The following is a 14,058-nucleotide window of genomic DNA, read 5'->3' on the forward strand; positions in this document are numbered from 1 at the left end:
TGAGTGCTAAGTGCGGGGAGGGGAAACCTTGTGCTTGTTCCTTATGGTTTTCTAGGGCCCTATCACCAGAGAGGCCTCTAAAGAAATGCCTGCTTTCCTTAAACATCTAGAAACTGAAGACAACATTAAGGTATTGGTTCTACATAATCTGCCCTAGAGCTAAAAATTCACGCAAGCTAGTGATTTTATTGTCCCAACTTAATTACATTCCCTCCCTTCTGCTGCTGAAATCTGGCCTGGAATGTCTTCCAGCTGCCAAGCCCTTCCTCCTCCTCACATTCTTTTTCCTGAAGCTCATTTTTTTCTTTAAACAGCTGGAGCACAGTCTAACAAAGCCCCCTCTCTGCCCTGTAGGTGTGGTTTAACAACAAAGGGTGGCATGCCCTGGTGAGCTTTCTCAACGTGGCACACAACGCCATCTTACGGACCAGCCTGCACAAGGACAAGAATCCTGAGGAGTATGGCATCACTGTCATAAGCCAGCCCCTGAACCTGACCAAGGAGCAGCTCTCAGAGATCACAGTGTAAGCCACCGTGGCCCCCAGCCTCACAGCCCACTGGTCACGTCTCTCTACTCTGTGGACACCCCAAGAGGATTCTCACTAACATGAGCTGCTGGGCTGGATGTCAAGGTTGTTAAGTCAGGCACACATGAACATGAGACTTTCAAAGGCCTCGTGTATCAAACTGCTTGGCCATTCTTTCTCTTCGTATTTATTTAGAAAGTAAGCATATATTTGGTTCTCTTCCCTTTTGGCTCTTGATAGCAAGTTGCTCCTGGAGCTTACACAAATATTCTCCTTACCAGTTTGCAAAGTGGCTGCCGGGAACTAGGAAAGTTGAGCCAATCTTTCATCTCCCTGGGAATAATCGTCTTAGATTCTCGTAATTTCCCTCAGATGGCCAGGCTTTCAAGATGTCAACAGATCCTAGCCTTCCTCAAACTTAGGCTCTTACTGCATAGCTTCAGGCAGTAAAAGACATCAATCTTGTGCAATTCGTAGTGTATGTGTGCTCTATTTGAGACCTGACTTTGGCAGGAATGGCTTTGTTAGTGTGAACTTCTTCTGGCAAGCTATGAGGGTCCTCCTGTTCCTATCCCAGTGTATTCGTGCCCTGAACTTGCCCTGAACATGCCAAGTGTCATTGGCTAAAACTTGGGCACTAGTCACTGAGCATTCCTTTGGACACCCTCTGAGGCCCTCAACTGAGGAAATATAGTCTGTTCTATGCCGGCTCTCACTCGGCCCAGGTTTCTGCATCTCCTGGCAAGCCTCTTGAATCTGAAATAAAAAATAGGAGTCTTCTGTGGTTATAAAGGTAGTATATAAAATAGTGTGTGTTCATTAAATAAAGTTTATAAAACAGAGTTTTTAAAACTTATTTTCTACAACCCTACCCAGTTTTGGATCTTACCTCTAAACATTTATGTATGTTTCCTTCCAGTTTATTCTCTTCTTCCTGCATGTGTGGATCATGTTCTTTGTAGTTTCATCAGCACACGGACTAGCATATGTGGTGCCTTGTGGGAATTAGCAAAACGTGCTCTTTCTCTGTGTAGGCACTGTCCCACGCCAGAGCTGTGGCAGGTGTGTGAAGCTCAGGTGGGACTTCAGCCCACACCTACCCCTTAGCCACACGCTTTCTCAGTGATCCAGGAAACGGTGAATGGAGCCAAACTTCTGTAGAACTGACATGTTCTCTTTTCACTTAAATTTGCATTATGAATATATGCCCATGTTGTGATACATGAGTGAACAAGATTTCGCAGACCATATCGCTATTTACATAGAAAATTCAAGAGTTATCTATAGACAAATTATGGTATCTAATAAGAGCATTATAGTGTATGAGATTACTATAAGAATCCATTTCTATGCACCATCAACAAATAATTAGAAAATGTAATAAAATTTGTTTATTTTATAACATGGGAAAATATTTGATATTAGCATTAATGTTAGTAGTCAGTAGTAACATGGAACAGGAAACCCACAAATATCCATTTAACCTTGACCCAGTTTGATTAGCACAACTGAGTGAAACGAGCAGCTTCCAAGGGATTCTGGAGGCCATTACCTCCCACCTCCAGTTGGGTAAGGCCTTTCCAGAGCCTAACTTCATCCTTCTGCTTCTGCTCCTCCTTCTTCACCTCTCTCTCATGGTGTCTCATCCTGCTGCAGGCTGACCGCTTCAGTGGATGCTGTGGTTGCCATCTGTGTGATTTTCGCCATGTCCTTTGTCCCAGCCAGCTTTGTCCTTTATTTGATCCAGGAGAGGGTAAACAAAGCCAAGCACCTCCAGTTTGTCAGCGGAGTGAGTCCCACTACCTATTGGCTGACCAACTTCCTCTGGGACATTGTAAGTGTCAGGTCATGGCACCTCCCTTGCCTTCATGGGCCCAACATGGGCAGGTATTTGTCTGCTCCAAGGGGATATGGCAGGGTGGGGCTCTTGTACTGCCAGGGCTGTTAGCAGGTGCTGTGCTAAGGGCTTTGTGTGTTTGCTGGCTCTTGGAAAGGCACAGAATTAGGAGCTCCAAGCTGGGGAAGGCTCAGCTTAACAACTGCTGAGTTGGGGCTCTACGTGCCCTCCACCAAGGGGCCTTCTAACCCACTGAATAATCACTGCACCACAGGCATGATGCTGGCTTTTCTGTGAATAATCTGGAGCTGAAGAGGTAATACCAAGAGGCCCTTCATCCTACATTCTCTTCTTACACCCTTTCCAAAGGGGGAAGGATGGAACTTCTCCTGTGGTAGAGTCACCAAATAAATATAGAACATTGATTAAATTTAAATTTCAGATAAAACAATTAATGATTTTAGTATAAGCATATCCCACCCCCCTAAATATTGCATGGGACTTACTTATACTAAAAAAATTATTTGTTGTTTATCTGAAACTCAAATTTAAATGAACATCCAATATTTTTATTGGCTAAATCTGACAACCCTACCCAGTGGTGTTACTTTGCTTTCCCAAAGTAACCAGACCTCCACTAAATGAGATTAGCACCACTTTAGGTAATATAAAGAGAAAATTATTTACCAAGTCAACAGCAAATTGCTGCCTCTCTTAGAACCAGGATTGTTGGGGGCAGGAAGGAGTCAGAAATAAACTGGCAGCAAAGCCCTAGTTATAATGTAGCAGGGATCATATGACAAATATTAGGGTTATAAAGACATGGTTTCTTTTATCTTTGCTTCCTAAATGCAGCCATCACTGAACAATACAAAACCAGAAATCATCAGTAGCAACTAAAGTCTTTCTGGTCTGCCCTATCTACCTGAGAAAACATGTTCAAATGCATGTTTTCACTTTGGACAAAAACATCACTTGTAACTACCCACACTCCCCTGTGCTTTAAGCATGAAAGGAGCTAGGCTCACCTGCACTGAAAAGCTATTAAAATGCTGGAGTTTGCATTTTACTTTTTTTTTTAAAGACAAGGATTATAGAATTTACACTTCGAGCTGACCCATGCATGTGCCTAGCTACAGAGATCTGTGAGCCTAAGGAGATATATGTGGATAGCAGGATAGAGTGTCTGAAAGTGTCTAGCAAATAGACACTTGGCTGGACAATAAAGAGTTAGAAGATGATGAATATGACACTAGCAGGCTTCTGAGGCTCTAGAATTTTAAGGCTGGCCTGAAATATGAACTCTAGGATCTATAGTGTTGGAGCTTAGCATCCTCATTAGCCAGCAGCAAAAAGATATCATATATGCCTGAGGGTCAATGTTAAGTGAATGAACAAACACGTATTGTTTATATAATTCACTCAGCTCAGATAAAATGTTTTAAGTACTTATTTTTTATACATCATCTATTTTCTTTTAAATTTTGAAACAATCACAAAATTGTCATAAATATAGTTCAAAACTATTTTTCTGGGCCACTTGAGGGTACTTCCCAAAAGATGACCTTTGCGTGCGTACACACACACACACACACACACACCCTAGCACCTCTGGTGTCTACCTCCTATTAATGAAGACACACCCCATACCATCACAACATAACTGTCAACACCAGGACACTAGCATGATGTGTCACCTCCATCTTTTCCTCAGACCCCACTCAAATTTCACCAATTGCCTCAATAATGTCTTTTATAGGAAAGGATCTAGCTCAGAGTCATTGCATTTAGTTGTCCTGTTCAGTCCCCTTCAGCCTGGAATAGTTCCTAGTCTTTTCTTGACATGCACAGCCTTAACACTTTTGAAAATCACAGGCCAGTTATTTTGCAAAATGTCATTTAATTTGAGTTTGCCTGATGTTTTCTCATGATTTGATCCAGTTTATGGCAGTGGTATCATGAGAGCATGCTCTCCTTCTCACTGCATCTGACCAGGTATCTTCGGATTTCAGTTTGTTCTATTACTGATGATGGTCACTGTGGTCACTTGATTTAGATGGTGTCTGCCAAGCTCCTCTACTGTAAGGTTACTATTTTCCCCTTTAAAATTAATAAGAATTGGGGGAGTGGTACTTTGAAGCTATGTAAATATCCTATGTTATCAAACTCCATTTATTCATTTATTTGTGTGTGCCTGCATGGAGTCATGGTTCCTATGTTAATAAGTTACAATCTGATACTATTCTTACTTATTCTTTTTTTTTAAAGATTTTATTTATTTATTCATGAGAGACAGAGAGACAGAGACAGAGACAGAGACAGAGGCAGAGGGAGAAGCAGGCTCCATGCAGAGAGCCCGACATGGGACTCGATCCTGGATCTCCAGGATCACACCCTGGGCTGAAGGCAGGCACTAAACTGCTGAGCCACCTGGGCTGCCCCCCATTCTTAGTTATTCTGATGCTGAAATTATCCTGCTTAGCCAGTGGGAGCCCCTTCAGGCTGGCTTTTGTTTCCTCTTGTGTCTCCATCTTACTTGAACACCTGCCTGCTCTCTGGCACAGTGAGATGTACCAGGCTCATCCTGCATTTCCCCCAGTGCTGTCCTGGAATCAGCCATCTCCACGAGGATCCCTGGTTCCTTTCAGTGGAAAAGGTTCCTCAGAAACCAAGATCTCGGTGCTAGATATGGTCACTGCCACTGAGGTATCAGTGGTTTCAGGCCTTCTCAGGGGAGAGAACTAGAGACACGTGTGTATGTACATAGACAGGCACACATTTACATCTGTATTTCTCTGTCTACACACCAAACAATATATGAGTTCACTAAAACCCCTAATTTTAATCCAACACTACAGGCTGTCTATCCATCCATGTTTGTGACTCTTCTCCAGGAGTGAGAAACTGGCTTCTATTACCCCTGATTCATGTACCTACCCGAGCAGTACACCTGTATGTAATAAGTGTCCCATCTCTGCCACCATCCTCTCCCTCATGTGGACACCCACCCCTCCCTGCTCCCGCTGCCCCCCATTTGGGGGTCCTCCTCATTCTTCTCTGATTCTGATAGCCCCAATCAGATCAGCCCCCTATAAGCCCCCTAAACCTTCATACACCCCACACCAGCCTACCTTCTGTGGGATATCCTCCTCACCCTTCTCAGTTCCCATCCTGCTTGGGACCACTGTGACACCTGTAACCCCACTGTGGCTGCCCACCTCTCCCTATTTGTCCTAATGGCTTTAGGACTGAATTGTGTAGGAAGGTGAAGGAAAGGGATAAAGTGGTAAAAGGTTATCATCTATTTAAACTTCATGAGGCCGAAGACTAAATATTTTAGATTTTTCTAAATTCAGGAGACATGCTTAGAAAGTAGAATCAATAGGACTTTGTGACCAATTAGAGAAAATGAGAGATCAGGCGGAAAATTCTAATTCATTCTCTCAAAAGATAGAGGCTGAAGGTTTCCTGCACTGGGAAGTAGAAGTAGGGAGGGGTAGGAGGACTAGGGACAACCTAATGTACGTTCGCTAATGGAGAACGGTTTAGACAAATAGCATCAGAATCCCAGACCATTATAAGTGCCGGAGGAGCCTGGCCCAACCCTTGTTCTACAGAACAGAAAACAGAGGTCCCCAAAGGTTAAATTTCTTATTCTCTTCTCTCTTCAAGATGAATTATGCTGTGAGCGCTGCACTGGTGGTGGGGATCTTTATTGGGTTTCAGAAGAAAGCCTACACTTCTCCAGAAAATCTTCCTGCCCTCATTGCACTGCTCATGCTGTACGGGTGAGTTGTTTGGGCCATTAGCTAATGCCACCAAAAGGAGGCCAGGGACGGGTCATGCTCTTCTGACAGAAAACCAGGGTTTCTGGCAGCCAGATTAGCTTCCAGCCCCTGGCAGGATGAGCAGGAATCAGGCTGGCTTCTGTTTCAGACTCCAGGTATTTCTGAGGCTCAAGTGAATCTTCTTCCACTCACACTGGGGCCTGCCCAAGGTCTGGGAGTCTGTCACTCCCCTGCCCCTCACATGGTTCTGATTCTGATTCATCCATAGCCAACCTGTCCATTTCAGTGTCTCCAGCTGTACTGGCCAAGAGTTATCTGCACACAGAAGACTGCAGCTGAAAGGCTGCCCCTGGGCCAGGGCCAGAGGTTGACACAGGGATTAAGTCCTGTAGAATCGTAGAGCAAGGCTTGCAACTTTATATCCAGGCCTTTGATGTACTGTGTACATACCCTTCGACAAGTAATTACCCCATCAGGGACTCAGTTTCCTCATCTGTAATGGAGATAATGGAGATAATGACACCTGGTCCTTCCCGTGGAGGTCAGGGAAGTCTTGCCAGGAGCAGTGGTCTCTATTCATCTCTCTTGGAAATAAAGAATTCAGAGGCCAGTGTAACTGTGACATACCAACTCAAGTCAAATGTAAAGATGAGCCTCCTAGGATCTCAGTGTAGCTTTGTTGATCCAGCTGTAGAGTGGGAAGCATTGCAGTGTAGAGACTGCCCTTCCGCCTTGTTAAAGGCACATTCACAGCCACCATGTCACTTGCTCCTCACAAAACCCCCATGAGGTAGTCAGGGAAGGCATCATTATCTCCCTTCAAAGATGCGGAATGAAGACCAAGGGGTAGAGCAGCTTTCTGGTCTTCCTGGGACTCTCGCCAGTTCCCACATGTCACTCTGTGTGAGGGGAATGCATTGTATCTAGTGGTACAGCAAATGGAATAGAAGATTGGTACTCTGTCCCACTGCATGTGTCATTCCACACAGATGGGCAGTCATTCCCATGATGTACCCAGCATCCTTCCTGTTTGATGTCCCCAGCACAGCCTATGTGGCCTTGTCATGTGCTAATCTGTTCATCGGGATCAACAGCAGTGCCATCACCTTCATCTTGGAATTATTTGAGAATAACTGGGTGAGCATGACTTGCGTGGCTTCCTTGTTTGATTACTAAAATATTAAAGTATTTGATGATCAAGCAGAGCCACAGGCAAGTACTGTGGCTGGATAATCTTAGTATGTATGTGAATGCGAATGTGGCTTCCTCCTGTTCTCCCTCTCTCCCTCCTTCCCTTCACCTTCCCCCCTCCTCTTCCCTCCCTCCCTCCTTCCCATCTTTCCTTTTTTATTTAAGCTCGCTTAATTCTAAGTTTATTTGTTTGCTCTGGGTGTCATGGTTTTCTGAGCTCATTCTGCAAGCTATAAATGACCTTTTGTGATCCTAAGCTTTTAGATTGATTGTCTTACTCCTTTAGGGTTTCCTTGGTGACTTTGGGTGTTAGCTTTTCTACACACACACATCCACACATGTAAGTAATGCATTCATGTGATTTCAAAATTAAAAGGGACCAAAAAGGCATACAAAGAAAGTTTTTCCTACCCCTGTTTCCCAATCACCTACTTTGCTTCCCCAGAGACAGCCTTTCATTTCAGTTTCTTGGATGTTCTGGCAGCAAATAAGCAAATGCATAAATTTTCTTTCTCCCAGTTTCTTACACAAATTGTAACAAGTAACATTTGTTATTCTACATGAAACTTAATTCAAAGGACAGAGTTATAAATCTATGGTGCTAAATGACTCTTTTTTTTTTTTTTAGTTTTTCAAAATACTTTTTCTTTTTTTTAAATTTATTTTTTATTTTATTTGCCAACATATAGAATAACACCCAGTGCTCATCCCATCAAATGCCCCCCTCAGTACCTGTCACCCAGTCACCCCCACCCCCCGCCCACCTCCCTTTCTACCACCCCTAGCTCGTTTCCCAGAGTTAGGAGTCTCTCATGTTTTGTCTCCCTTTCTGATATTTTCCCCTCATTTTTTCTCCTATGAGCTATCAAGTATAGTTGTCCTGTCCACACTCCTCCTTGCCCAGAAAGAGCTAGCCAGGCTAACCCCCAAAACAATGGCAATGGCTCCAGGGCTGTCTCTGCTCCACATTCCCACTCCCAGCCGGCAGCTTCTGAGCCCTGGCTGTGGCTGGCCTGGAGCACTCTCAAGCACTTGGCAGGCTGGCCAAGTGCCTGTGTCCCCATTGGCCTCTCTAGCCCGTTCCTCCCTCACTAGGTCTTCAAGTTCAGAGGGTAGGCACCAGCCAGCACATCAGCATTGCTGTCCTGTGGTCCCTGTCCTCACTCTTACCTCCGGGCCCTGCCGGGAGAACCTAAGACAAATCTGCACTAACCCCCAGTCCTATGGCCTCATGAGTGATTCTTTCCCAGACCTTGTCAGACTTTCTGCAACCACTAAGCAAGAAACAAAACCCCATTTGTCCCATGACTGGTCAAAAATGGACCATGTCACAGTCAGACCCCAGAAGAGAGATGGATGAGAAAGAACACAGACTGCTGACGGCAGAGCCTCCTGGCAGACTGAAAGAGTTCCTCTTCAGAACTGTTTGTCACGGGTCCACAGCCCACGAAGTTTTGAGAGATTGTGTTACTTCAGAATAAAGAGTAAGCTCAAAGCAACTCAAAATACTCTCTCCCTCCTGAGGCCTGCACTCATTTAGCCAAACATTTACCGAGCACACCCCCTCATAAAAGCTGGTTGCTTTCATGCACGTGATCAGATAGGCAGATGCTGCAGAGATTCCCAGGATCCTTCAAGAGACTCCCAGGTCCCACTAGCCACTGCCCCTACTGAGTCAAGACGTATCGAACACCATGTAATGGATGTGCTGATGTAAACACGTGTGACCTGCTCATCCCACCCTGCAAGAACTCCTGTTCCACCCAAGAAATGACCTGTGTGCCAAGCCAGGAACCGATATGAACCACAGTACCTGACGTTCCATAAAACAGTGTGTGATAGGGCAGCAAAAGAAGGAGACAGATAAGACACTGCAGACCACAGTGGGACCAAAGAGCTGGGCTATAGGGCTCAGAGAAGCTAGGTAGAGGAAATTCAACTGGGCCTGGCTTGGAATAAGTAGGATTTTATTAGCCCATGTAACTAATAATGAGGTGCCTACTATGAGCTAATCATTGAGTAAGGTAGTTAGAAAGTATCAAAATAATTAGGGCCCAGTCTCTATTGTCTGGGGACCACTGACTAGTGGGAACAGCAGGCAAGTAAAAAATAATTAACCCTGGCTGACAATATTGTAAATACTAGGGGAGAAAAGTAGGTATTTTACATGGGAGCTTGAAAAGACTTTTGAGAGAAGGGGTTATGGTGCTAGTTTTTTCTTTAAGATTTATTTATTAATATTTTTATCTATCTCACTATCTAGCTATTTATTTATTTATGTGGGAGAGGGAGAGAGAATCTCAAGCAGACTCCACACTGAGCACAGAGCCTGATGCAGGGCTCAATCTCACAGCACTGAGATCATGACCTGAGCCAAAACAGAGTCAGGAGCTTAACAGACCAAGCCACCCAGGGACCCCTCCAGCTAACTTTCTAAAGAAGGACAGGAATCTGCCAGAGAAGAAAAGTGGGGAGAGCATTCTTTCCTAGCAGCAACGGTTAATAGGAACTGGGGGATGCAGAGGCCAATAGGCCTTCCCTTTGGCACGAGCTGAGCTAAGAGCAGATGAAAGACCTAGGACCTAGTGACAGCTCACAGCTGTACCAAAGGAGAGAGAACCTGGGCCACACTCCCAGCAGCTGCTACATCTCCTGGGAAGGCTCCTGTGTAGTTTCCAAGTGAGTCCACAGTGACAGCTTCCCCAGACAGGCTAGTGGCACCTCCTGTGTGCCTGGATGGCTGGTGGCACCTCCCGTGTATATTCCAAAACCTCTGTATCTGCATCACAGATGTGTCCTGTGGCCAGCCTGGCTGCCGGGCCTCCCTCTGTCTGCAAGTCTTCCCCTGGTCCTGCCCTGTGAGGGCACCCAGGCCCCACCCTGCTCAGGAGGGGGCAGGTGGTCTCGGTCCCCATTACTGACTGCCCTGCTTTTCTTTGTTTCAGACACTGCTCAGATTCAACGCCATGCTAAGGAAGCTGCTCATTATCTTCCCACACTTCTGCCTGGGCCGGGGCCTCATTGACCTGGCACTGAGCCAGGCTGTGACAGATGTCTACGCCCGGTTTGGTGGGTGGCATTCGAGGCCTGTGGAACATGGCCCTACATCCTCTGCGTGTGGGAGGGTTTGCAGCCTGGGCTGGGGCCGGGGGACACCTGGTTGGTCTGAGAGTGTCCTGCCCAGAAGGGATCAGCTGCCTCTGCCTCTTTGTCTGAGGAGCCCCAGGAGGTGTCACGAGCAGGTGTCCTACTCATCCCTACTCTGATTAGAGACACCAGGATGAAGAGGGGTTCTCAGCTGTCCCTTACTCCTTTGCATAAGGCCTGGTCCAGCTGGGCCAAATGTTGTAACTAGGTCTTTAGGGAAAGCTGGGGCAGCTGAGTGGACTTAATTCCTGTCCCCAGGTGAGGAGCACTCTACAAATCCATTCCAGTGGGACCTGATTGGAAAGAACCTGGTTGCCATGGCAGCAGAAGGGGTGGTGTACTTGCTTCTGACTCTCTTCATCCAGCACCACTTCTTCCTCACCCGATGGTACGTTCAGGCCACTGCCCTAAGGATGCCAATGGGAGCTCATTGCATCTGTCCAGGGACTTGGCTTCACATCCATGTAGTCATCTCTTCTCCCACTAGCCCCACTCCATATGGGTTTTTACACCCTTAAAGCTTGGTTTGTTGTGAATTATACAAGGAGAGAGACAGTAAAATAGACTCATTGGAATTTATGAATTCCAACTTATTGGAATTCCAATTCCAAATTATGAAATTTAGAAATTATGAAGAATTTAAACTTTAAAGTATTTAAAATACAGTTTTTTTTTTAATTTTAGTCACTAGTATTTAATCCCTCTCACTTCATTAACAGATACTCATTTTAAGTTGGATAATAGCCTTGCAAATGATAATGGTTAAGGGAGATCCAAAGTACAGGGAAATTCATGCATTCACAAGAAAATAGACAAAGTGGGCCCCTTTGCTAATTAGAGATTTGAGAGTGGATACAGGGAGTAATATCATCCCTTGGGGGTGATATCCAAGGCGGCTAAAGCCAGGGGCAGGTGTGAAGGGTGAGGGGCGGTGATTGTGCCCCCCTGAGGTGGGAGGCAGAGGTGGGCAGTGACTGCCAACTGTGACCCAGCCCAGCAGTGCCATTCTTCCCTGGCTTCTTGACCCAGGCTTTGCCTCATTCTGACACAAGCCCCCAGGTTTCCAGAAGGCTGTCCCTCTGCCATCCAGGCTGACCTTCACTAGGGCTCTGCCCAGGGCTCTGAACTGCAAATCACGGGGTCCTTAGAACACGCTTTCCTGGACAGTGTTTTGTTCCTTATCTTTTCATCCTCTCAGGCTGAGTCTGGCTATATGCAAATAAAGATTCAGAGGACCTGTTTTAGGTTTTTATCCATAGGGAATCAAGTTACTAGAAACGAATCTACCTCCCTACTCACAGGGTTGTGAGGATTTAACGAGATAATAGGCATCAACACACTTGGAATAAAATGATGTGACCATGAAGTGGTGCTAGTTATGGGGGACAGTGTGAGGAATTGATGTCCATGGGACACTCAGCCCTCACAGGCCCCCCTCTGTGCCTTTGGCCACATCTTGAAGAAACCTGTGGTAGGAGGGAAGAGGCAGACTTATTTACCAAAACTCATTAGCTTCAAATTCTGATGTCAAACAATTGAGCAAGTCTGGCCACGTTGAGCCTGAAACAGCACCGGAGGATCATTCGATGATCTCTGGCTACAGGAAGCCCACAGCCATGCTGAGAGGCAACCAGGTAAAGAGAAGAAGGGAAGGGCAGAAGAAAGGGTAATTTTGGTAGAGGACATGCTAATGGGAGTTCAGGATGGCTGTGAAGGGGGAAAGTGAGAGGGATGAGTGAGAGAGGAGCCCGGAGAGGTAAGCAGAGCCAAGTCCTGAAGTGCCCTCACCTTGGTGAGGACTTCAAGTTTAAGCCTGAGGGCAGCAGGGAGCTGTTGGGGTGTTTTACTCAGGCAGGTAAATGATCTGCCAGGACTAGAAGCAGAGAGACCAGGCAGGAGGCCGTGTTGGCACCCAAGCAAGAGTCAGCGGTAGCCTGGGTAGGAGTAGGGGTAAGGGGAGATAGAGAAAACATAGGTCAATTGGATAAGTGGTAGACAGGACAAGATTTAGAGATGAATCAGATGAGGCCAACAGAGGAAGGAAAGACGATAGGCCAAGGTGGTCTGGAAGGGTTTCAGAAAGAGGCTGTGTCTTTAAGGATGAGGAGGCTTCTATTTGTCAGGGCAGGAGGAAGAGAAGGCTGAGGCACTGGAAATGTCTGCAGAGGCTGGGAATCAGGGAAGATTAGCAAGGGCTGGGGACCAAGGATTGATCAAATGGTTGGGAGAGGAGTTAGTTCAAGAGATAAGTGGGAGACAGGTGACGTTTACTGAGTGCTTACCATAGATGAAGTGTTTTAGTAATGATAACAGCTGCCAGGATTTGAGTTCTGACTCTGTGTCAGAGGCTGTGCCAAGTTCATCTTCTCCACAGTCCTGTGAGGTAGACACTGTTATCCCCTCCCTACCGAATGGCTGAAGGAGGTGAGGTTTAGAGGTTCAGTGACATGCCCAAGGTCATGCCCCTCCCTACCGAATGGTTGAAGGAAGTTGAAGGAGGTTTAGAGGTTCAGTGACATGCCCAAGGTCACACACAGAGAGGCCAGGACTGGAAACCAGGGACACTGCGCACCAACACAGTCCTGTCTCCTTTTCTTCCTCTAGGGTTTCTGAGCCTGCTAAGGAGCCCATCATAGATGAAGATGATGATGTGGCTGAAGAAAGACAAAGAATTATTAGTGGGGGAAATAAAACTGACATCTTACGGCTAAATGAACTAACCAAGGTAAGGAACTAGGTGTAGATGACTGAGGTTGGCAGGGCCAGTTGAGTCCAGAGATGGCACAACATTGTAATTTTCCTTTTGTAGAATAAGCAATATTACCTATGCAAGCAATTCATTTTCCTAATTTTATCTAAGATTGTCATCACTGTGTTGTAATTTGCCTTCTAAGAACTCCTAATTTCAGTGCATTCTCTGTAGTGTTCATCTAGGGCACCAGCACAGGGCCTCAGTATGAGCCCTTATGACTGAACCTCACTAATCCTTCTCCCCTCCATCTCTGCACAACCGTGCAGTGTCCTGGGGCTCACAACACCTCAGTGAACATCCACCAGTATATAGTAACCTCGTCGTGTCGGTAGTTCTCACCTCAACTGTCCTGTGCTCCTGCTCTCTCCTCTCTTCCCTCTCTAACCCTCTCTCAGTTCTCAGTCCAGTTTCTCTGCATCCTGCAGATCTATTCAGGCACCTCCAGCCCAGCAGTGGACAGGCTATGTGTCGGAGTCCGCCCTGGAGAGGTGGGTATCCTGCAAAATCCTGTGCATGCCTCTTCTCCCCGCTAAAGCAGAGCTATCTCAAAGAAATCAAATGTAACCACATAGGTCATTTTAAATTTCCTAGCAGCCCCATGAAAAAAGTAAAAAAAAAAAAAGAAAGAAAACAGGTGAAGTTAATCTTGATCTTTTACCCAATATATCTGAAATGTTGTCACATCAACATGTAATTTATATTAAACATTATTGATAGAATATTTTGCATTCTTTTTTTAAGTTTTCAAAATCCAGGGTGGTTTTACACATACAGCACATGTCAGTTCAGACTAGATGCATATCAAGTGCTCAGTGG

At 45.8% G+C, this 14,058-nt stretch overlaps 1 protein-coding gene across 2 annotated transcripts in view; it reads left to right on the forward strand.

Moving 5' to 3' along the window:
• The window catches only part of ABCA4 (ATP binding cassette subfamily A member 4), a 128,437-nt gene that overhangs the window by 97,692 nt on the left and 16,687 nt on the right, over positions 1-14,058 (forward strand). For both annotated transcript variants that reach the window (XM_025996528.2, XM_072754574.1), the window contains 9 exons: positions 56-130; positions 355-524; positions 2,184-2,361; positions 6,037-6,152; positions 7,142-7,289; positions 10,289-10,412; positions 10,749-10,878; positions 13,095-13,215; positions 13,668-13,730. In XM_025996528.2, the coding sequence (XP_025852313.2) occupies positions 56-130; positions 355-524; positions 2,184-2,361; positions 6,037-6,152; positions 7,142-7,289; positions 10,289-10,412; positions 10,749-10,878; positions 13,095-13,215; positions 13,668-13,730 (1,125 nt within the window). The remainder of the gene's footprint in view (positions 1-55; positions 131-354; positions 525-2,183; positions 2,362-6,036; positions 6,153-7,141; positions 7,290-10,288; positions 10,413-10,748; positions 10,879-13,094; positions 13,216-13,667; positions 13,731-14,058) is intronic.

The sequence above is a fragment of the Vulpes vulpes genome, chromosome 3, assembly GCF_048418805.1.
Source record: "Vulpes vulpes isolate BD-2025 chromosome 3, VulVul3, whole genome shotgun sequence".
Lineage (NCBI taxonomy): Eukaryota > Metazoa > Chordata > Mammalia > Carnivora > Canidae > Vulpes > Vulpes vulpes.